Source organism: Xyrauchen texanus, chromosome 26 (genome assembly GCF_025860055.1).
Source record: "Xyrauchen texanus isolate HMW12.3.18 chromosome 26, RBS_HiC_50CHRs, whole genome shotgun sequence".
NCBI lineage: Eukaryota > Metazoa > Chordata > Actinopteri > Cypriniformes > Catostomidae > Xyrauchen > Xyrauchen texanus.
The window spans coordinates 26420134-26442495 of record NC_068301.1 but is presented as its reverse complement, the minus strand read 5'-3'; the positions used below and the strand labels follow the sequence as shown (position 1 = coordinate 26442495).

The 22362-nt window shown below is 37.9% G+C and overlaps 2 protein-coding genes across 2 annotated transcripts in view; one reads left to right on the top strand and one right to left on the bottom strand.

The window, feature by feature from the left end:
- The window catches only part of LOC127619914 (tumor protein D52-like), a 206421-nt gene that overhangs the window by 85865 nt on the left and 98194 nt on the right, over window positions 1–22362 (top strand). The gene's annotated exons all lie outside the window — the stretch shown is intronic.
- On the bottom strand, window positions 1108–4543 carry LOC127619908 (hairy/enhancer-of-split related with YRPW motif protein 1-like). The gene is made up of 5 exons (XM_052092939.1): window positions 4403–4543; window positions 4046–4121; window positions 3860–3943; window positions 3278–3359; window positions 1108–2853 (listed from the first exon to the last, which is right to left on the bottom strand). Exons 1-5 carry the CDS (start codon window positions 4486–4488, stop codon window positions 2213–2215), a joined length of 969 nt encoding a protein of 322 aa, XP_051948899.1. The 5' UTR covers window positions 4489–4543; the 3' UTR covers window positions 1108–2212.

The following is a 22362-nucleotide window of genomic DNA, read 5'->3' as shown; positions in this document are numbered from 1 at the left end:
TAACAAAAACACAGTATGTTATTTTCACAGTTACTATATCATATTTTTGGAAACATTCCAGGATTGAGAATGTCTGGGAATGTATTCATACACTCACTTGTATACCTAAAGAATGTACTTTTTTACCAGCCAAGAATTGCATTCTTCATCAAATGCAGAACATCCTCTGACAGTACACGATTTTGGACACAGACACAATGAGATACAGTACCAACAGTTGCAAGAAAATCAAACTGCAAAGTATGCCTACTGCCTACTATTGGTATGGTAGTACTGCTATTTCAAACAAATCCTTTGCTGTTATCTTCTTAAAATTTTAGGAAATGCAACTCGCAATCAACTCCTCTGAGGGAAATGAGGGTGGAAACATGATTAAGAACTTCTAAAATAGCTTTAAATGAAGCTAGAGTGAGAAATAAAGAAGTATGTGTTGGTAGTGTGTAGGTGGGGAATCTGTTTTACGGCTTTGGCAGGCAGTTATAGTACCCGTGGTGGTAGCGTGGGAGTTCACCACATCAGGAACACTGTGAACTCCTGTGATTGCTCTGGGACAAAGCTGCACTGTGCGGCTCACTACTCCTTCTATACCACTCTCTTTCCTCCCATGTCAGCCAGGCCAGCCAGGCTACCATTGTCCAGGATATCCCTTGGCTGTTAATGGCTTCCTGGATACATAGAGAGGCCCCTGGGCTGTGTTTGATATCAGTTCAAAATGAACACATACAGGCACTGGTTCAACCCTATAGAAGTCTGCAGTGCCTCTCATCTTGCTGGCATGAAAAGAACTATTCATCCCCAATGCATCAAACATGTGTAATGATGAGATGTATTTATGTATAGGCTATCCACTTGTGAGAAAGGGGTGCCTGGAACATTTCATACATGCCAACAATACTAGATGAAAAAATTATAAATAATAATGAATGGTTTTGATATTTTATCCTTGATATTACATTTTTTTCTGAATTAGCTTACAGTGTATAAAGCCAGCAAAATTCAGTAATGATTTGAATACATCACCAAAAAGATTTTTTAACTAGTCAGTGTGATTGTTGATGTTTCAGTCACTTTGAAAGTGTTACAAATGGACACAATACAGGGTTATCAGCTACACATATTCATTTTATTACAGGAAAGTCACACAGGTTAGTGAGACACAGGCACAGTACCACACCATCTCTTCCTTTAACATCTATTCCCCTAGTCTTACTGGAGATATATGATTTTTCCAGTGCAAATTTCCCTATTACAATACAAAAATTATCTGGTTTCTGCTCCTCAAGTACAGTTGACACAGAGAGAGAGAGAGAGATTATTTGGGGCAAGGATGAGGGATAGTGTGTGCATGAATGCACAATTCTGTTATTCACTAACCTAATAGTGCCGTTCATTAGAGTTAAATTAGTGCAGTTCTGAGAGACTGTCACTTTTGAAATAGTATCAGATGTAGCAGTGGTCCGTCTCTGCCAACAGCAATCTCATGACATTTCATACAAATAAACACAGCACAAACATTGCAGGTCACTGACCAAAATTCTTTAAAATCTTTATAAAAATAAAGTACTATTTTTGTTAATCAAGTTCAGTTGAGACAGGTTCTGTTGCATAGGTTTTGTAGAATTGCAGAGGGAAAGTTGCAAAACATCAGTTTGATTGCATAGTCGCTCAATATAATGCCGATGCTGGACATTTTTTCTCAAATAAGATGCCTTTATAAGATCATACTTTGTCTTAAAGGTATTTTACAATATCTTGCCATTAAACTCTCTGCTTGATGTAAAAATATAGGATACAAATCTATATTTTATGTGAGCAAAGGGCTTTAAAACTATTATTATTCATAATGAAACTAGCTTCTGGTTTGAGTTTTACCCCATTAAGTAAGGCATTGCTTTTGTTCCAAATTACTCTCTCTCTCTCTTTCTCTCTGTCTTCACTTCAATAGCAAGGTAAGGCAGGTACCTGCATTGTACCTTGCTCTTCTGAGGGACAACAAACTAAAATAGTTTGGAACTGATGGACGAGACCCTGAACATCTGCAGAACCCCTCTCAGTTTTAAAAGACAAGTTTATCAGTTCTGTGTTTGCCTTTTCCCTTTTTATAGAGAGAAAGTCTTGCATGTCCATCTCTTCCAAATAGTCAGATATTACAGAAAATTACAAGAAATTTCTAACTGACTTCAGAGTTCAGAGTGTAATGTTTTTGTAGAGTTCAGAAGGCCCCTATTTCCATGCTCCAAGGCCTGTAGGGCTTCCCCAGGCTGCTGGAGGGAGTTGCAGGGGCCAGTGAACTCGGGGACAGTAGAGGAAATGCGCTGAGTGGGAAGGGAAATGCTGACAGGCTAGAAAGTGACGTCAGGAGGGGAGGAGAAAGCTTGGATGCAGAAACTGGTGTGAGCCCAGGGGGCAGGGAGGCACTGGGCGGTACCCTGAGTGGCCTGGTCTGCCCTGCCTCGGTGATCATTTTACCAGTCAGCCTGCTGAGGGCATGCGGCTTTGTGGAGGATGCAGATGGAGATGAGGAGGAAGGTGATGACGAATTCGAGGATGGAGGGCTGCTGGTGCTGCGTGGGGGTGGCACCCCCTGCTGGTGCTGCTGCTGTTGCAGGAGAAGATGGTGAGCCAGATGGCCAGGGGGTGTTCCAAATGCAGATCCCCATGCCAAGTGACCCAAACTGGAGTGAGCCTCTCTCTGGGAGGCGTAACTGTTCAGGTGGGATACCAACCGGATACGGAGGGGGTCAGTGTTGTCCAGTCCCTCGATGATACTAAGGTAACGAGCTGTCTCCGCTAGACACTCACGGAAACCCAGCCCACGGTAATCCATGGCTAGTGCATGAGCATCAAAGTAACCTGTAAAAGAGAGTGAGAGTTGTTTAGTGGTGTTATCTGATAATGATTATAGCTTGTGAAGACTATTTTAAAGTCAGTGGATGCTGGGAGTGGCTGAGAATGAAACTGAACTGGCACGAGATAAAAATTGACAGATTAAAAGAAAGTTTGCACGTCTGGTTTGTCCTGTTTCAGTGGTGTAGAGATTCATTAATTCCGGCGGGGAAATTCCCAAAAGCAGATTCCCAAACATGAGATGATCTCTTAATGCAACGTTAAATCCAACAACAAACTATGCAAGATTTTAAATGAGAAGTTTTGGTTATACTTTATAAGAACTTCCATTATTTATTTTAATGCTTAACAGAGCATTCGTTACAAATGTCATGAAACTTGATTGAGTCAGATCAGATGGATGGATGGATAGATAGAATGCATACATTACCTTTTCCACCAGCAGCATGGAGCATCTTTAAATGATCCACAGTCATCTGCAAAATCTCTGCCTTTTCTAGTTTAGCAGAGCCCTAAGAATGAGAACAAATATATTGATTAGAGCAGTGAATCAATAAATGTATTTGAACTAATTAATCACACAATTTTTTGGTGATTGATCACGATTAATCGCAAATAATTATGGTACATGATATAGTACAACAAACATGAAAAAACATCATCATAAATATATTTAATTTATACTCGCTAGAAATTGGTTAGTCATCATTTATATTCTTTATTTAAATGTGTACATGTTAAAATGTTCAGTTTTTGTTTTGCAGATAGAGATAATTAGACACATTTTTACAGATATAAATGTTTGATACAAGTATATGTATAGGCCTACATGCGATAAAAACAGTGGACATGCTGTCATTAAAATTTGGGCAAAATCTACAAACATTTTATTAATTCATATCAAGCTTTAATGGCAAGAGGAACTTAAGAGTACATTGCCAATGTAGTATTGACCAATACACGGTAAATAGCATATTCATATGCTGATGATGATGCAGTGATTGAGACTCACCTGTTTCTCAAAGGCGCTTGGCACTAGTCTACGCAGTTCAGACAGACTGTTATTTATTCTGTCTCTACGACGTTTCTCAATGATCTGTTGAAAGCGAATGTGAAATAATTATTAAAAGAACAAGGAGAGTTTTTTATTTTACTTGAATTTTTTTGAATACATTTTTACATGGAGAAATCCTCTTACCCCTCTCCGACGTTTCCTCGCTTGCACTTGAGAAGTTGTGGATGGAGACAATGATCCAAGAGGAGAATTCCCGCCACTTAAAGGACGAAAAAAAAGGATGATAAATAAGATATGTATTATTTTAAGCAGTGCTTGCTATCTTAACCTCGTCAAGAGGGAACATTTTTATTAGTAGTTTTCAGTGGAAATATTCCACAGAATTCTGTTGACAGAAATCTTATCTGAAATTATTCGATCTTAAAATTTAGCACATTACATTCTAGGTGACTATTTAGTTTCTTTTCCATTTTTTGCGAAGTATCCTTACTCAAAAACTAGCCCAAATTAAGAAACACACACAACACATAATTAACTTACGTGTTTTCATCTGCGCTCTCCTTCTCCACTTCAATATTCTCATCCAGCTCGCTGTCTGAGGAGCTAAAATCATGATTTCTCTTCATTTTCGCAACAATCTGTAAACGTGTATCCTCTTCGTTCGTCTGTCAGTCGAGCCAGACGTTCTGCTCTATGAACTGTCAAGCTTTCCCACGGTATAATTTCTGCTAGAGAGGCGGAGCCAGTCACAAAGATAGCCAATTAGCGAACAGATCTGAGTTTGAGTGGCAGGTCGGTTGCCTGCGTCATAATTAAACCCCGCCCCTCTTCTCGAATACACTCAACAACACGCCAATAGGATGCTCGTCCGTGAGTGTGGAGCTCCGCCCCCTGGTCCCGAAGGCTCTTGCGTTATCTCGTGCAGCTGAAAGGAGTGGCTGGCCGGCTGTCAGCACGCGCAAGCCGTGGGAAAGTTTCTTAGCTGAACGCTGATAACCAATCAGGGGCGACGGCCGTCTCCGGCGCTGGAATGAATGGGGCAATTGGTTGGGGCGACGGGCGGTCTGCGAGTGAGCGTGTGAACCTGTAATCTAATACTAACTCATCCGAAGGAGTGCAGTGTGTATGAGGAAGCCACTGAAGTCTAAATGTACCCCATGAAGGTCCAGCATGTACCTTCTTTGAGGCCATTCCCAAAGGTACATTAAAGTTAAAATGCACTAGTCACTGAAAATCCATCAAACACTGTGCAAATTGTGCTTAGAAATAATCTGTTTCACTCACAAAACAGTTTATATATTTTTTTCGTGTATTATTAGTATATTTTATATAACATTTATATAAATATAAATTCAAGGAGAAAAATTATCAGAATTAGATAACATTTTAAAAATTAATATCTAAAATTTAAATTAAAATGAAATACAAATTATTTAATATGACATGTCAAGAAGTGTCCGACATTTTTTTTGTTTGTAGTTTTCATAAAAAGTTAATCTGCCACAAGGCAGGCTATTTAAGTGAACTGGAAAAAAAGGTGATTAAAAATGGTTAAGAAAAAAATCTGATATATCTAATCTATTCACTATTCATTTTACATATAGTTTATACATTTAAACACAAAATCTTGGTTTTAAAAACGTTCATATCTGTTATTTGTCAGCTACTTGAATATATATTTAGTGCATACAGAAGAAATAAAAAAAAAAACTAATATCAGAGATTATGCTAATGACCTATGCTATTTTATACACTATGTTACATTCAAATTAGTTTTTTGCCTATTTTCAAGATGTATCCATTTCAATTGAATAATAAATTTCCATCTAATTGAATTACCTAATCTTTAACAAAATAAAATGTACAAATCTTACAAAAAGTTTTAATAACAACATTTCCTTCAAGACTATTCAATTAAATTAGATGGAAATGTATTATTCAATTGATATGGATACATCTTAAAAATAGGCTAAAATATTTTTTTGAGCGTAAGAATATTAAGTTTACATTTGCATTTATTCATTTAGCAGATGCTTTTATCAAAAGAGGAATAATATAACATAAGCAATTCATCTCAAGTAGAAAGTAGTACAAAAAGTGCAACATTACAAAGATTCAGTTGTATCAGAATAATACTATCCAAGATAGATTATAGTTCAACATTATATAGTTATATTAGTATTATATATATATACATATATATTTCAGTAGTTCCAAGTATCTACGACTGAAAATAATTATATATCTTGTAATATATGTATTTAGTTTTCTTACAAATCTGTCACACATGCACACACACACACACACACAAACACACACACACAAACTACATTAAATGTCATATGTCAATCAACAAAAACAGTTGTGAGTGAGAGTGTGTGAGCCTGTGATCTCACTTACAGGTTATTAAAAATATATGTCATATACTGTATATGCATTGAAGGAACCATCATATATTGACCATATACCTATTGAGTGAGACTGCAAGAGCACCAAGTTCTTCTTTTATGAACTATTATGAATTCATATGCGGTGCTACCTGATTGGCTGCGGCTGGATCCTTATCAGCCAGTGCACATCATGGCTAATTGTCATCGGTACTGCATACATGAATGAGAGGAAGCTCTTAGGCTGATTTCATGTTGTTATTGCTATCAGCCTCAGCTAAACAGTATGGATGAACTTCCTTGTGTTTGGTGGGCAGAGAGAGTGGGGTGGATGGAGAGCCGTGTGTGTTGTTTGTGTGCATTATGTGTGTGTTCGTATATGCTTGGGGATGGGGGTGGCTCGTTTTGTCGCTGTAACTCAAGTTCACAGACGTTTCCCACGCTGTTATTTTCTCCTGACGTCTGTCTTTGTTCTTCAGTCTCATCACATGTTGTGATTAGTGTTCCCTTTTGAAGGTGTGGGCCCACAACACAACAGTATTTCCCCCCACAAAGCATGCCAGAGCCTCTTCTCATTCCAAACTTGAGGTTTTTGCTTCTCCGAGTGGGTCTCCATGTCGCCATGTTTTCATTTCAGTCTCTTTAAGTCCATGCCAAGAAGTGTACTCTACCCACACAAGGGGGTTTAAAAAGGACACACTGCTTTTTCTGGGTTATGTCTCAGCTTATTTTGATGACCACAGCTCATTTATATCCTTCAGTGTTTCTATTGCATTACATAAGGCAAAAAAATAAAAATCCTTGTAAAATGCATGTTATAAGGCAGTTGCCTTCAACTGATGGACGCAATACAAAAAAGTGTTGCAGGTCTGTTCTGTAGAGTCAAAAACAGGAAGAAAAAACAATGTGTAATGCATACTGTATAACAAAATGTTGGGTCGCCACTTGATGTTCAATGTAAAATTGGGGTCCTGAAGCAACACCCTGCTGAAAAAAAAACAGGCTAAGATTATATGGGATATCTCCCTTGATCAGGCTGGTCTATTGGCTGGTATTAGAGGGGTTTTTGGTACAGTTCCTCTTAATAGGCTGGCCTCCTAGCTAAACCATCTGAGCACCAGCTTGGCCAGGCTAACAGATCAGCTTAAAACCCTTTTAGCTCTGATGGAGTTTTTAAAGATTTCGTGTTTCAGTAACATGGCCATTTTGTGTTTGCCAATACTCTAGTTATTAATATTTTGAAATTATTTCAGGCCAATCCAAGCTTTAAAACCAGTTTAAACCTTCTAAGACCATCTTAAAGCAGCTAAGACCTGCAAACAAATGTAGGCTGATTTTAGCAGCAGTGAAACCAGTTGAGAACCTCTGATCTACTGTAATGTCAATGTGTATCAGAAAGTGGAGTAGCAGGTCTCATTGGCTATAGCAGATCACATGTAATCGACTCATATTGAAGTTGTATCTCTGCAGACTGTCTGGCAGTGAGGGCCGCTGGTTCACACTGTGTTGTGGCGTCCAGCGTCTTGTGCAGACAGATGTTCAGGTCCCTGAAACAATGTGTTAAACAATCCTGTCCTTCTCAGGAGGAGCAGCAGGGGGACATGTTATTGTTTATAAATAGCAGAGCATTCAGTCCACATCGAAGAGGAAGAGCGGCTTTGTTTCTCTCACTGAGAGAGGAAGCAGAGCTTAATTCTCTGTCTGATACTTGTGACACCTTGCATTGTGCCATTTGTGCATGTTTGTGGGTGTGTGTCTGTTTGCTTGTGTGTGTGTGTAAACACATGGGTCCGGATTACACTCATCCGAGTGGCAAAGATGTTTTTGAAGTTCCCCAACTGCTGGAGCTATTTAAAGAGATGAAAATTCTCTCATCATTTTCTCACCCTCATGTTTTTCCAAACCATTAGGATGGTCAGTCTTCCACAAAACACAAAAGAGATGTTAAGCAGAACCACAGCCTTAGTTACCATCACTTTCAATGCATCTTGTGCCTTACAATGAATGTGAATTGTGTCTGAGGCTGTTAATTAACTATCCCTTTAATTGGGTAATTGCTGTTTTGCTTGGCAGAGATTTTAAGTTATTAATGGCTGTAAAATCCTGATGGGAGGTGTTTTGATGAAATATTTTTGACAGGTTTTTATAGGTTTTTTGTAGTTAATATGAGGTTGATATTGATCCGAGCTGTTATTGCACACAGGAGATGCAGTTGAAAGTAATTTGGTGTTTTAAGTCTTGGGGTGACTCGAGGTGGGTGGTCATCCATTTGAACACATGAGCCACGGGACTGTGGTCAGGGAGGAAAAGGGGTGTCTGAACTCTTCGGCTTTCATCTCCTCCCATCTGCATAATTAGTGATGTGTGTACTGTGTGTGTGTCCATAAGCAGGAAAAAGCTGAGCTTTGACAGGCAGATTGTAAAATGCACCAAATAAAGTAAACATTATTGGCTACAGTATGAACATTAAAAATCTGAGCAATGTCACAACATGTAGAACCATAGAAAAGCAATTAAGAAATCCTCCTATTGCATAAATACTTCAGTTTGTTTTGTTTTCATTTAAATAAAAAACGGCTGCTAAATACATAAATGTAAATAAATTAGATCTCTTTAATATGTTAATTGTTTCTCCAAGACAGCTACTGTGTGAGAGTAAATGTAGAGACTTTTGCTTAAGTCTTATTAACATTTGTTGACTCATACAAAATGTACAACTCCCATATAGAAAAATAAATTAAAAAAATATTTTTCCTAAGTGTAAAGGGTTAACCCTTACCTAAACCTAAACCTAACCATGAAGTGTAACTCCTTTACTGAACCCTAAACCTACTCTAACTATAAAAGTGAATGGGATATATTTAATCTAAGCTCCGTTATTCATATCGAGTGTAGAAGTCTGGGTTCCACTCACACTAGACTCAGTGGGATTTTGGTAAAAGACAAAAGTGTGCACAAATAGACATATTAAAACACAGTTCGCAGACACACACAGGACATCTCACTTATGTAGTTTCTAATTTGATAAAGTTACCAATGATCAAAACATACTAGTAGTTAACCTTTGACCTGACAAAATGGCAACATATTGGCCTTTGTGCGGGCAGCCTGGGAGAGCGCTGCACCGTGACCTGCGTAATGCGTGGGGTCAGAGGGCAGGCTGTTTGACAGCCATATGACTTGGGATCTGTACTCCCCGCCTGAGCCCGTGAAATCAATCTCTCAGGGCAGCAACAGGGCAGCAGACGCAACCGGAAAAAGCCCCACACAGCGGACCAGCCTGCACCCCGTCTCTGTCTGTCTGGAAGCAGGGAGTGAGTGAAACCTGACAGAGGAAAGTATGGGAGTAATCACAGACAGAACAGAGAATAAATGGTTTGCATTGATGAGGATTATTTTGGTGGATAGCTATATGGGTGAATCTTAGGGAATCTGTCGACAACATGTCCAGGTCAAATTTCACCCCAAAACCAAAATAAATAAATAAATAAATATACAGTGTATATATATATATATATATATATATATATATATATATTATTCTGTATTTGGAAAACTATATCTATTTATATTGATTAAATTTGCTTTTAGATTTTTTACATTGTGACATTGACTTTATCATGCAAATAAAGCACTAAATTATCATTAGTGTAATGCAAAACAAACTAAACATCATTCTCATTACTGTAATGTGAATGTATTTATTTTATTATTGTATATTTATTACTTACATGTTATTGTTGTATTTGTTCTACTGCCTTTAATTTATGCTGATTTAAATAAAAATACAAACTAATTGTCCGAAACCATCCAGATCCATTAAGGTAATGAGAATACAGTTTCTTTTTTCACTTTACGGAAAGATGAATTTGGGGAGGAAATGTGCATAATTGTAAAAAAAAAATATTTTATTTTAATATAACATGGCTCTGTGGAATGCTTGACTCTGATTGGTCAATCGTAATATTTTTGTATAATGAGCACTAAACAGTATATTTGACCATTGTTTCTTGCAACCAATGTCCTACATTGTGTGCTAGTTTCATGTCTTTCATACCACTTTATGGTGTCTTTGTTTTTACTTATTAAAATAATTTCAAGTCAAATCAATATTTCATGTCCATTTATTTTATTTTTTTTTGGTTAGTAGCAGTGCAATAAGCTTGATAATGCACAGTCAGTCACTCATTATCGCATAATAAACCTGACAGATTGATACATTTTAGGCCTAATTGGGGTGATACATCACATGGAAATGTTTTTGTAATATTCACCTATGCAGGCCCTATTTTCTGGTCCTCACATGTGTAATGCAATTGGACAGGTGCTGTCAATAAAATCTATGCTTTCTCCAGATACACTCCTTAATACAAATACACACAAGTCTGCTTATTTAACAGTGTAGTTGTTTAACCTGCAGCGCTCATATTACTACTACACTACTAAAGCTAGGACATAGCTTTAAATGACTTTAAACAAACAGCTTCAGCATTAAGTCTCATCACAGCTGAGAGACATAACAGACTGAATAACAACTCCTTACCGGAGTTTCCACATTGAAGAGGAAATATTGTTCAAAATGGTGGAGGACTCTTGCGCACCAGCTACCGCAAAATAGGGAGTAATACCCCCACTTGGCCAGCTATTTTTCCACTGAGAAAATAGGATGAATTTCACCAAAATGACATTTTCTTCAGAAAGCTGACTAGCAGACTACAGCATCATCAACAGGTGATCGCACACACTCCATCTCTCTCTCTCTCTCTCTCTCTCTCTCTCTCTCTCTCTCTCTCTCACACACACACACACACACACACACACACACATACAAACACACTTCCTTGTTTCTCCAATAACATGTTAGAAACAGCCCAAGCTGTGATACTAGTTCTAAAGTTTTTTATATGCTTGAATGCATCGTTTGTTTTGAACCAGCAACAGCTGATTCTGATCCGTTATGTAGGAAAGTTGTTCCATGTAAAACATTTATTTTTTATGACCGTACTCAGGTTTTCCAAATTTTTTAAACTGTAGTTGTTCATTGAACTGTTGTATAAAGCAATATCACACTCGCAATCTTGCTATACAGCCCTAAATTAGCACTGCTGTAATTATCTACAGCACTACGTGCCTGTGGCCGAATCACAGCAGTGCTGATGTAGGGCCAAATTGCACTCTTGCTTGTGAGATATTGCTTAAATATACTTCAATTGGCCACTGATAATTTCACAGATGAGTCAACTGGATCAAATAAAACTGTTTAGTCTGGTTTCACTATAAGATCCAATGTCAGAGGACACTTTTTTGCTTAGAGGTTGCTCTTTTATAGCTCATTCAAGAAACTTTACTTAGAAACTAAGTGGTTAAAAACTTAAACTTAGTTTTAGTTTGAGTTATATTGAAGTCTTTTGATAGACTTGTTATCTTGGTAAATCTGAGCACAGTTTGAGACACTGTAGAGATCTTGTGTAAAACTCTGGAGACACATTTACGACATATAACTAGGAGTGTTTTTCTCTGGAGAAAAATCTGATTAGCATGAGACTTCAGCAAAGTCTCTTTTTAATCACACTGGCTTATATGAGAAACAAATAAGACATTAAAAAAATGTCTGTAAATCTTTACAATAATTTTCATTTTAAGGGTTTATAAAGAGGTTTATTAATGACTAATACATCATTTAAAAATGCATTAGAAATAATTGATATGCAGTTATAACAACATGAATAAAATAGTGGACTTTCATGCAATATTTGCCAAATAGTTAGCATTTGTAACAACTTAAATGTTGTAAATGCTTTATAAATGCACTTATTCATACTTACATTATTCAAAAATATAAAATCATGGTTTATGTCACAATGCAGCAAAATTAGACTTTTATATTGACATTAAAATAAGGGATTATGTCATTTTGCTATATTCTTCACTGTAATATCTTGACTGACTTTTTTATAACAATGAACAAGAAAGAACTAGACATTATTTTGAATTTGTTTTAGAAAGTAACTTAAAAGTAAAGTAATTAGTAATTTGATTACTTTTACAATAACCAATATGTAAATTAATCTGATTACAATTTTTAGATAAATATTTTGTTATTTGTAATGGATTACTATTTTAAAGTAATTTACCCATCAAGTCAAGTGGTTTTTATTGTCGTTTCAACCATATACAGTTAGTACAGTACACAGCAAAACGAGGCAGCGTTCCTCCAGGACCATGGTGCTACATAAAAACAACAAAGGACCAACACAGGACCACATGAGACAACACAACGAAATAAAATACCTATATAAAAATACCTATATATACCTATATAAAGTGCACGTGCAAACATGTGCAAAAAGTACGGGACAGTACAACAAATTACTGACAATGAACAGGACAATAGACAGTGCAGCGCCGACCAGTACTCAGTAGTGCAAAAGATGACAGTTTCTAAAAATGTAAACATAACATACTATGAGATAGTGTTCTATGCACATAGCAGTTATTGAGGTAGCAGACAGTTATAAAGTGACAGTAATTAAAGTGCAACTCAGGACACGTGTGTGTCAAACCAGTCTCTGAGTATTGAGGAGTCTGATGGCTTGGGGAAGAAGCTGTTACACAGTCTGGCCGTGAGGGCCCGAATGCTTCGGTACCTCTTGCCAGACGGGAGGAGGGTGAAGAGTTTGTGTGAGGGGTGTGTGGGGTCGTCCACAATGCTGGTTGCTTTGTGGATACAGTGTTTTTTGTAAATGTCTTTGATGGAGGGAAGAGAGACCCCAATGATCTTCTCAGCTGTCCTCACTATCCTCTGCAGGGCTTTGCGGTCCGAAACGGTGCAAGTCCCAAACCAGGCAGTGATGCAGCTGCTCAGGATGCTCTCAATAGTCCCTCTATAGAATGTAGTGAGGATGGGGGTTGGGAGATGTGCTTTCCTCAGCCTTCGAAGAAAGTAGAGACGCTGCTGGGCTTTCTTGGTGATAGAGCTGGTGACCAGGGACCAGGGGACCAGAGGGACCAGGTGAGGTTCTCCGCCAAGTGAACACCAAGGAATTTGGTGCTTTTGACGATCTCCACAGAGGAGCCGTCGATGTTCAGCGGAGTGTGTTCACCTTGTGCTCTCCTAAAGTCAACAACCATCTCTTTTGTTTTGTCGACATTCAGGGACAGGTTGTTGGCTCTACACCAGTTCGTCAGCCGCTGCACCTCCTCTCTGTATGCTGACTCGTCGTTCTTGCTGATGAGACCCACCACGGTCGTGTCATCGGTGAACTTGATGATGTGATTCGAGCTGTGCATTGCTGCACAGTCGTGAGTCAGCAGAGTGAACAGCAGTGGACTGAGCACACAGCCCTGGGGGGCCCCAGTGCTCAGTGTGGTGGTGGTGGTGGAGATGCTGTTCCCGATCCGGACTGACTGAGGTCTCCCAGTCAGGAAGTCCAGGATCCAGTTGCAGAGGGAGGTGTCCAGGCCCAGCAGGTTCAGCTTTCCAATCAGGTGCTGGGGAATGATTGTGTTGAATGCTGAGCTGAAATCTATGAACAGCATTCGAACGTATGAGTCCTTATTGTCTAGGTGGGTGAGGGCCAGATGGAGGGTTGCGGTGATGGCATCGTCCGTTGAAAGGTTTGAACGATCACGCAAACTGCAGTGGGTCTAGTGAGGGGGCAGCTGGGTCTTAATCTGCCTCATGACGAGCCTCTCGAAGCACTTCATGATGATGGGTGTAAGTGCGACGTGACGGTAGTCGTTGAGGCAGGACACTGAAGACTTCTTTGGCATGGGGATGATGGTGGTGGCCTTGAAGCACGTTGGAACGAAGGCGCTGCTCAGAGAGATGTTGAAGATATCGGTAAGAACATCTGCTAGCTGGTCTGCACATCCTCTGAGCACTCTGCCAGGAATGTTGTCTGGTCCAGCAGCCTTCCGTGGGTTGACTCTACGTAGAGTTTTCCTCACATCTGCTGTGGTAAGACAGAGCACCTGGTCGTTGGGAGGAGGGGTGGACTTCCTCGCCATCACGTCGTTCTGCACTTCAAACCGAGCGTAGAAGTCGTTCAGCGCATCTGGAAGGGAGGCATCTTTGTCACAGGCAACTGATGTTGTCCTGTAGTTGGTGATGGCCTGGATGCTCTGCCACATGCGCTGCGTGTCACCGCTGTCCTGGAAGTGACTGTGGATTCTCTGGGCGTGTGCGCGCTTTGCCTCTCTGATTGCCCGTGACAGTGGTTATAATCACTGGTTATAATGCATGGGTAAATGCATTATTAGCCATTGATGAACCTATTTTTAACCCTTAACAAGGGAATATTAATGTAACGCATTACCAAAATTTATTTTGTGATTTTTCATCCCTATGGGGTTTGAGAAAGCGAAAAACCTTGACCTAAGTTTACCATGTGCTAAAACTCACACTTCTTTGTTATGTTAATCTGGAGCGTTTGAAGACTTTTGAGTGATGTGTGAGCCTAAAGAGGTCATCAAGGTAAAATTTATATAGTCTTATTGGTGTTTATGCAGTCATTAACATGCCTGTGTTACTGCCACTGCTCAGCTTTGACACGCTGTTTTCTAAAGCTCCCACTGGTTCGTAATACAAACACTGGGTTTCACGCTCACCGCTCCCACCAGGCCCTGTAACCTCAATGCAAAAGTTCCTGCAACACTGAGTATGAAAGATAAAAACATTGTCCACTGTCTGCCCTTGTTATGACTGAAAGTGGAATTGTGGGAACTTTGGAAATGTGCTATTTATACATCACATCAAGGTTTCACATGGGTATAGATCCATGTCATGGACTGAAAAGCTTGAGTTTAAAGGGATAGTTCACCCAAAAATGTAAATTCTGTCATAATTTACTCACCCTTATGTTGCTCCAAAATCATATAACTTATTTTTTCTTCCATTTCAGAATGTTCACACTGCTCTTTTGTGAATAGGGACAGATGCTTTTAAGCCCCAAAATGAGCAAAAAAGCACCATAAATGTACCATAAAAGTAGTGTATTTGACTTGTGCTCTATATTCCATGTCTTCTGAAGCTGTACCATACTGTATGTGTGAGGAACAGACAAAAATTTAAGTCCACTTCACTTTATGGTTTACTGAAAATCTTTTCCATTCTGAAATCTTATTTGCATTAGCATATTTTATTTAAATATGGCATTTAAAGATGTCAGAAATGAAAAAATGCCATTGATTGTCATGAATATCAAAATCAATCATGTTGCATCATGTTTCAGTTTGATGAGCTATGGTGACATTGTAAAACATGATAGCCTCATTAAGTTATGTTAACTTATTGCTTATCTTTAACTCCAATTTTTGATATTGAACTCAAGTTTATAAGTTATCAAAAAATGTAACTAAGTAATCCATTGTTTTGACTACTTGTGAGTTTTGTTTGTGTTTTCAATGTTAATTTAACTCATGTTTGTAAGTTATTGAAGAAACCTGGATTATTATTTTGATGAAATTGATGTTTTTACAGTCAGTCTTTATACCATTGAATCAAATGAATTCCCAAGCCAATGTATAAGCTTGTGTAACATTGTTCTTAAATAAATGCTATATTTTTGAGCAGATAAGTTGTAATTTCATTCAGTGTAATAAGAAAACTGGCAAACATCCCGTTATTAGTCAAGATGAGAAATACATTTAGGAAACAATTTAAAAACATTAGTGCTCTTAATTTAAAATGGCAATTGATATGAATATAGTTTAAGTTATCTTAACTTGAAAGTGTGAAATGAAATAGTGAGGAATTTTAGGTATTTGACAAGATAAAGTGAATTTTCTTTGTAACATAGTAAGTTGTTTTAACTCAGAGTATCAACTTGAAACAACAAATGATCATAAGTTAAACAACTTGTAAAATGTAACTATTTGAGTTGAAACAAAAGTTATCTTCAAGTTGAGTTTACTGACGTTTGTAAGGCAGCAGGTGAACTTTCGTTTCAAAGTTTCACCAACTTGAAAAGTTTTTCACTGCAGGAAACTTTTTCAGTGAATAAAGACTTAAATGTTGGTCTGTTCCTCACAGAAAGCTTTCATATGGCTTCAGGAGGTTTGTAATAAAGCGCTCAACTCATATTGACTACATTTATAGTACTTATTTTGTAAATGTATGAGCTTTGCACACCGTGGTTACATTAAGCTAAATGGAAAAGAGCAGCTCAGAAAGTCTTCAAAATGTCTTATTTTGTGTTCCAGGGACAACATTTTTTAAAAGTGTTTGGAACATCATAAGAATAAATTATGACAGAAATTCGATTTTTGGGTGAACTATGCCTTTAAGATACATATAGGCAGATAAGAGCTTGTGAGATTGCATATAAGCCTCAAAGCCAATAGTCAGCATTAGACATGGGTGACTTTAGTTTGATTTGATCAGATCTGATTGATTTTGATCATGCAATTGATTTTCGACATGTTCAGTCACACAAACACACCCTCTGTGCAAGAGAAAACAGTGTTGTCTGGGCCCCACCCCTGTAGCCCCCCCAGGCCCATGTCTGTCAGACAGCTTGCATGGATCAGGCTGAGATTGGCCATAGACAGGCTGCAGTAACGGCTGCTTACCGCCAGCCCTGCAGCTGTCTGTGCACGATGACCCCGTGTGTAAGAACCCCCCTCCGCTGCTTCCCAGGCCAGGAGAGGAACAAAGGGAGGGGGTCAGGGATTAAGACCGAGGACATGTAGCCACCACACTCCCATCCTGTACTTACAAAACACATACACACGGCCCACCCCCAACGCCTGCCCTGAGGCAGCTCTGGTCAGAGCAGGCTTTGATTGGTGAGTGTATGTCATCAGTGAGTGTGGTGTGTGTGTGTATGTGTATGTGTGTGTGAATGTGTCTTGCAAATTTGCATGTATGTGCTTACATGTGCATACTAAGCAGTGTGTGTGTGAATATACTGGACATCTGTTTGCTAACATGCTCTAAATAAAAAGCGTTATTTGCATTCATTAGTTTGTATTTGCAAGCATAAATATTACTATTATTCATACTTAGGATAAGGGATATCAACATACTTCTAACCCTAAGCATTAAGCTTTGGCACAGTGGCACCCCTGCTGTAAAATTATTTTTTACATCATTTATAAGTTGAAAAGTGATATGTGTATTTTTATGTTAAAATACATTGGGGAAAAAATAACCACACACTAAAATAATAAAACTATATTACACACTAAATGAAATACATCAGAAAAAAATACAAACTTAATAAAAGACGGTCAGATATTTCAAACAATAGCGAAACTCAAATTATTGTTGAAAGAATGTGATTGGCGGGATGCTCAATGTATTTGATTGTTAATCTGTAGTTGACAAGGAGAATGTAATTGTAATGTAATTGTAATGTAATTCTAATAAAGTTTCATGACAGCCTCTCGTTTCCATCAAAACGTTTTGCATTTTTAAGTGCGTTTCTAAAAATGTGACTATGGAAAATACCAATCCTTGTACAATTCCATCCAATATCTTGATCTATCCATTACAATAACTTGAGGGAGCCCGCCATGTCATGATGGAGCAGCTGAATGACTTCTTTGGGGAAAGTTTTATTTGCAGGATTGGAGCAATTGTATCTTGTTTTATTAAGTCCTGCCAAGTAGAATAAGTGTAATATCTGATATAAATAGGGCTGAAATGGGCTGCGATGCCCACAAGCCACCAGCCTGTGTATACCTTGGAGCGCCCATATTCAAAACTGTTCTGGCAGATTGTGAGGACCCACTTTGGGTTAAACCCAACTTGTGTTTGAAAAAATTAATAAAAGCAAGAAGCGTACAATTTCTAACCTTTTATTGCACATATAATTCCTAAATACTTAACGAATTGCAAGACTAAGATGTGCCTCACAGGCTTGACACTATGAACATTCACAAAGACTTTGGAATAAATAGAGTGAGTACCGAATGACAAGTTAAAGACCAGGAGGTTGAACTTTCATTGTAAGGTAGGCATTGGTTTCTTACTTTAATCAGACATGTAAGACTATCGCTTTATTAGTAATGTATATTGTGATGGCAGGACAATTGACAGATTTTGGCCATGCAAATTATAGTGCAAATATGAGTAATGATTAATAAAAAACGGTTGTCTTCTGCATACCATGGATCAGAATCTTGCGGGCGCCCCTGCTTTGGCACATAACTTATACTGCATGTTTGTGCTTTGGGTATAAATCAGACTCATCTCACTGTGAATACGGAGACAGTAGGTCGACAGTTCTGCTGCTGAAATCAGTCTGTGCTTACAGAAATTCAAATCACTGTCGCCATTTACTGAAGCTGAAAGTGTTGTTGAACGTATGGGCTTGTGTGAGCTCCAGTTTCTGGGTGAAGTGTACACAAGGTGGCGCTAAAGGTAAGTTCTAATTTTAGTCATGAATGATGTAAAAAAGTCAACAGGAATGCATATTTTATGACCAATACCCCCTAACCCAAACCCCAATGCTAAACCTAACAGCCAGTGAAGTAAAAATGTAATTTTAGAGCAAAAATGCTACATCCGAATCACCTTCATCATTGATTATGTGAACGCGATAACTTCCTGATTTCCACGGGACCAGAACACAAGCCTTAGTAAAAGTTGAGTAGACTTGGAAAGCATTTTAGAGTTTACTCAACTTCAGGCAAAGTAGTTGTACCAACTTAAAGGTGCACTCAGTAACTTTTGTCTTTGTTTAATCTTGGATTTACACTGACACCTGGCGGCTTGGATGCAGCATCATTTAAAATCAAATATCATTGGAGATATTTAGTATTCACAGTCACTCATGATTACTTTAATCAATGAGGGAAAATTTCAAACAGGACGGTTACTGAAATTAATGTCAAATAACAGGATGTTTTCTGAGATTAAGTTGAGTAGTATTCAGCTGGTCATGTGATTGTAACATGGCAGCCCCCATGTGTGGACCCTATCCATGTAGAATAAAACAGCTTTTATAAGGTTACCGATATGACTGGAGTCTACATTTTAATATAAGTGGTCATGATTTCCTACATATATTGCAAAATTCATGTCTTGAGGAGTTACACATTTTCTAATGAGGAAAGCATTTCTGAGTCAACCTTTAAATGGCATAAAAGTTGACTTTTGATTGTTTTAAATAGAAACTGTTTCTACATTGGTGTGTTCAAAGAACTTTTAGTTCAACTTTTAAGTTTCTTTAACAAAATTGAAGTTGTATTTTTTACAGTGGAGCTGCTCATGCAACACATCGCATCAGTAATACCACAGGAAAAAATGAATATGTTTAAATCAATGCAAATATGTATGATGCAGGATGGCGAATTATTTCAGGGTATCTGAAACATTTGGTAGCAACATATCGATTTCCTGTGTAATCATGTTTTTTTAAGTGATCAGACCTAGCGCTGGATGGTAAATATACCATAGACTTACATTTAATGAGGGACCAAAGCCTTATCTAGGGACAAAAAACATAAAGATTTGGAGGATGTGCTATTTTGCCTTCAGCTAGTAAGCAACCACCACTCCAAGCATCATAGCAACCTCTTTAGAAACACCCTGGCAACCACAAACAACACCGTATCATTGTGTCAATTACTTTTCATGGGCAAGCACTACTCACATTTTTTATACAACTGATGTCAGCACATACTACCTCTTCTGTGCCTGTCATCAGCGGTTTGTAGCTGCAAGCAAAATTGCTAATCTTCCTGAACAGGAAGTGGGCAGCTGGTTCTGTAGTGACCTTCAATGAGCCTGAGAAACAGGGTAAAATATGAGAGAAATGGGCATAGGGTGTTATTAAACTTAACTTTTTCACACTCCAGGGAATGTAAGCACAAGTAAAAAAGGGAAAAAAGCAAAACATTTTTCTTTGGGAGACTTTATTTTCATGACATTGTGTTGCTTATTTATGGAAGCTGGCTGCTGCTTAATGCCACATGGAAACAGCTTAACCAGTCCCTGCACATACCCTGACTTTGTTGGACCTGCACAGTGTGTGTTATTTATTTTCTTGAATGAGTAAAGTACAAGAAAGTCCTGGTTGTTTTCCTGGCAGAGAGAACCCTGTGTTGACAGTGGTATGAAACAGCACTCTGGGTGTTATCATTCACACAACTCTACAAACAAACTGGCGTTGGTAGGTTGGAGCTTACCATCTCTGTCAACCAAAAGAGCCCTATAGTGGTACATTAATGGTATCAGATACTGATATAAGGTACTTTGATTTATACAGCCTCCTAGTCAAAAGTTTGGAAATACCTTCTTCTTCTCTGTTATTATCATTTCCAACCTTTTAGAATAACAGTGAAATCATCAAAATAATGCAAATTATGAAGTGACCAAAACCATCACAATTATATTATATAATATTTTTTCATAATATATTATATTCTTATATTATATTTTTCATATTATATTATATTATTAGATTTTATTTTTTCATATTATATTATATTATTATATCATATTATATTATATATACCTACAAAACTAATTTGAATAATTTAAGCATTAACCTTCAGATCAAAAGGGTTTTAAGATTATGAGAAACCTAAGTTTGGTATTATCATGGTATATGGCCAAAATAACATGGTATTACCAAGTTCAAAAACCATAGTTGTACCTTGGTACTTTTTGGTACTTTTTTGTTAATGAAGCACAAACTCATGAACAACAAATGAAGGGACCATCCTCAAATTTGACCAGGACTGAGAAACCACACCAAAATGAACCAACCATTTTAAAGGAGTGCGTTTGCCTTACAAATATACATTCAATACAAACTCTTCCTCCTACTCTCAGTGTTTCAGACAAACACAAACACACAAAAACATATAGAGAAACACACACACTTCCTTTGTCCCTTGAGGAGCCAATTCCCAGGCAGTTTTGGGGATGATTGGTTTCTGTCTCACCCAGACGCACTGCACTGTAGGTAACGACGCATTGTTCTCCAGCTGGGTCCCAACAGGGGAAGGGTTACAGGAAAGAGGGTGGTGAGAGTGGGAGAAGTTGGCCTGGTAAGAAGCTGAATGGAGTTTTGTCTAGGCTGTGTGCTGCAGCAATCCGATCTGGTGGGAAACCTTTGAGACAACCAGAGTCACAAATAGAACAACAGGAACTAAGGACAATCACAGACTGCCCCATAAAAGAGGCACTATTCTCTAGTGAGACAGTCAGCTAGGTCCTGCCTTCTCCTCACATGTGCTCAGCCTAATACAAGTCCACTATAATATTAGATCCACTCTACTTTTTATATATACACACATTTTTTGGACACTTCAGCTAAATTTTAAAATGTCTGAATGTCATTGCAGTAGACAACAAAATATTTAGTTTTATAGTACAAACACACATTTTAAGCAAAATATTACACAAAATAGAAGTTTGTTAGGTTAAAAATGATAAAATTGCAAATTATATTTTATATATTATAAGACTAAAAAGTATATGGCACTCCCTGAAGTTAGTTTTAAGAATAGATTTAGCATAATTGGTTTACAGATGCAACTTGGTTTTTATGTTTTGTTATTTAATGCAATTAAATAATTTTATATATATATATATATATATATATATATATATATATATATATATATATATATAGTTACTGTTTTAAAATATTTTTGGGCCATTGCATGTATGAATATACTTATATGCAAACATATTTAGAATTTGTAACATCCAATCACTCTTTGTTATGATGCACAACATATTGTAATGTACTGAATTTATAAAATGCTATATGGCATATTTAAGTCTTACATTTTTTTTCCTATGTATTATTCTCAGTTTCTCATTGAAAAAAGAGGCTGATGCCTCTTTCAGCCTTTAATGTCAACAAATATGTGCTGTATTTTAGGAAAACTAAAACCTTTCACAAACAAGTCTATCAACACAGACAATACACCAATCATATTTTCCAAATGCACACATTCTTTGATTAATGACATCCTCTGAAGCTGCAACTGCTGGGTGTGTTTGGAGTTCAGATAGAAAAATGACTGCCCTGATGTGCCCCACAAGTCGGCTGCTGTGATTTTGACTCCTTTATTGTTGTCTTGGGCCGCTGATGTCACTTCCCCTGGTGTAATAAAGCAGAGCGGCCGTTGGCCACAGCAGGATCCAGC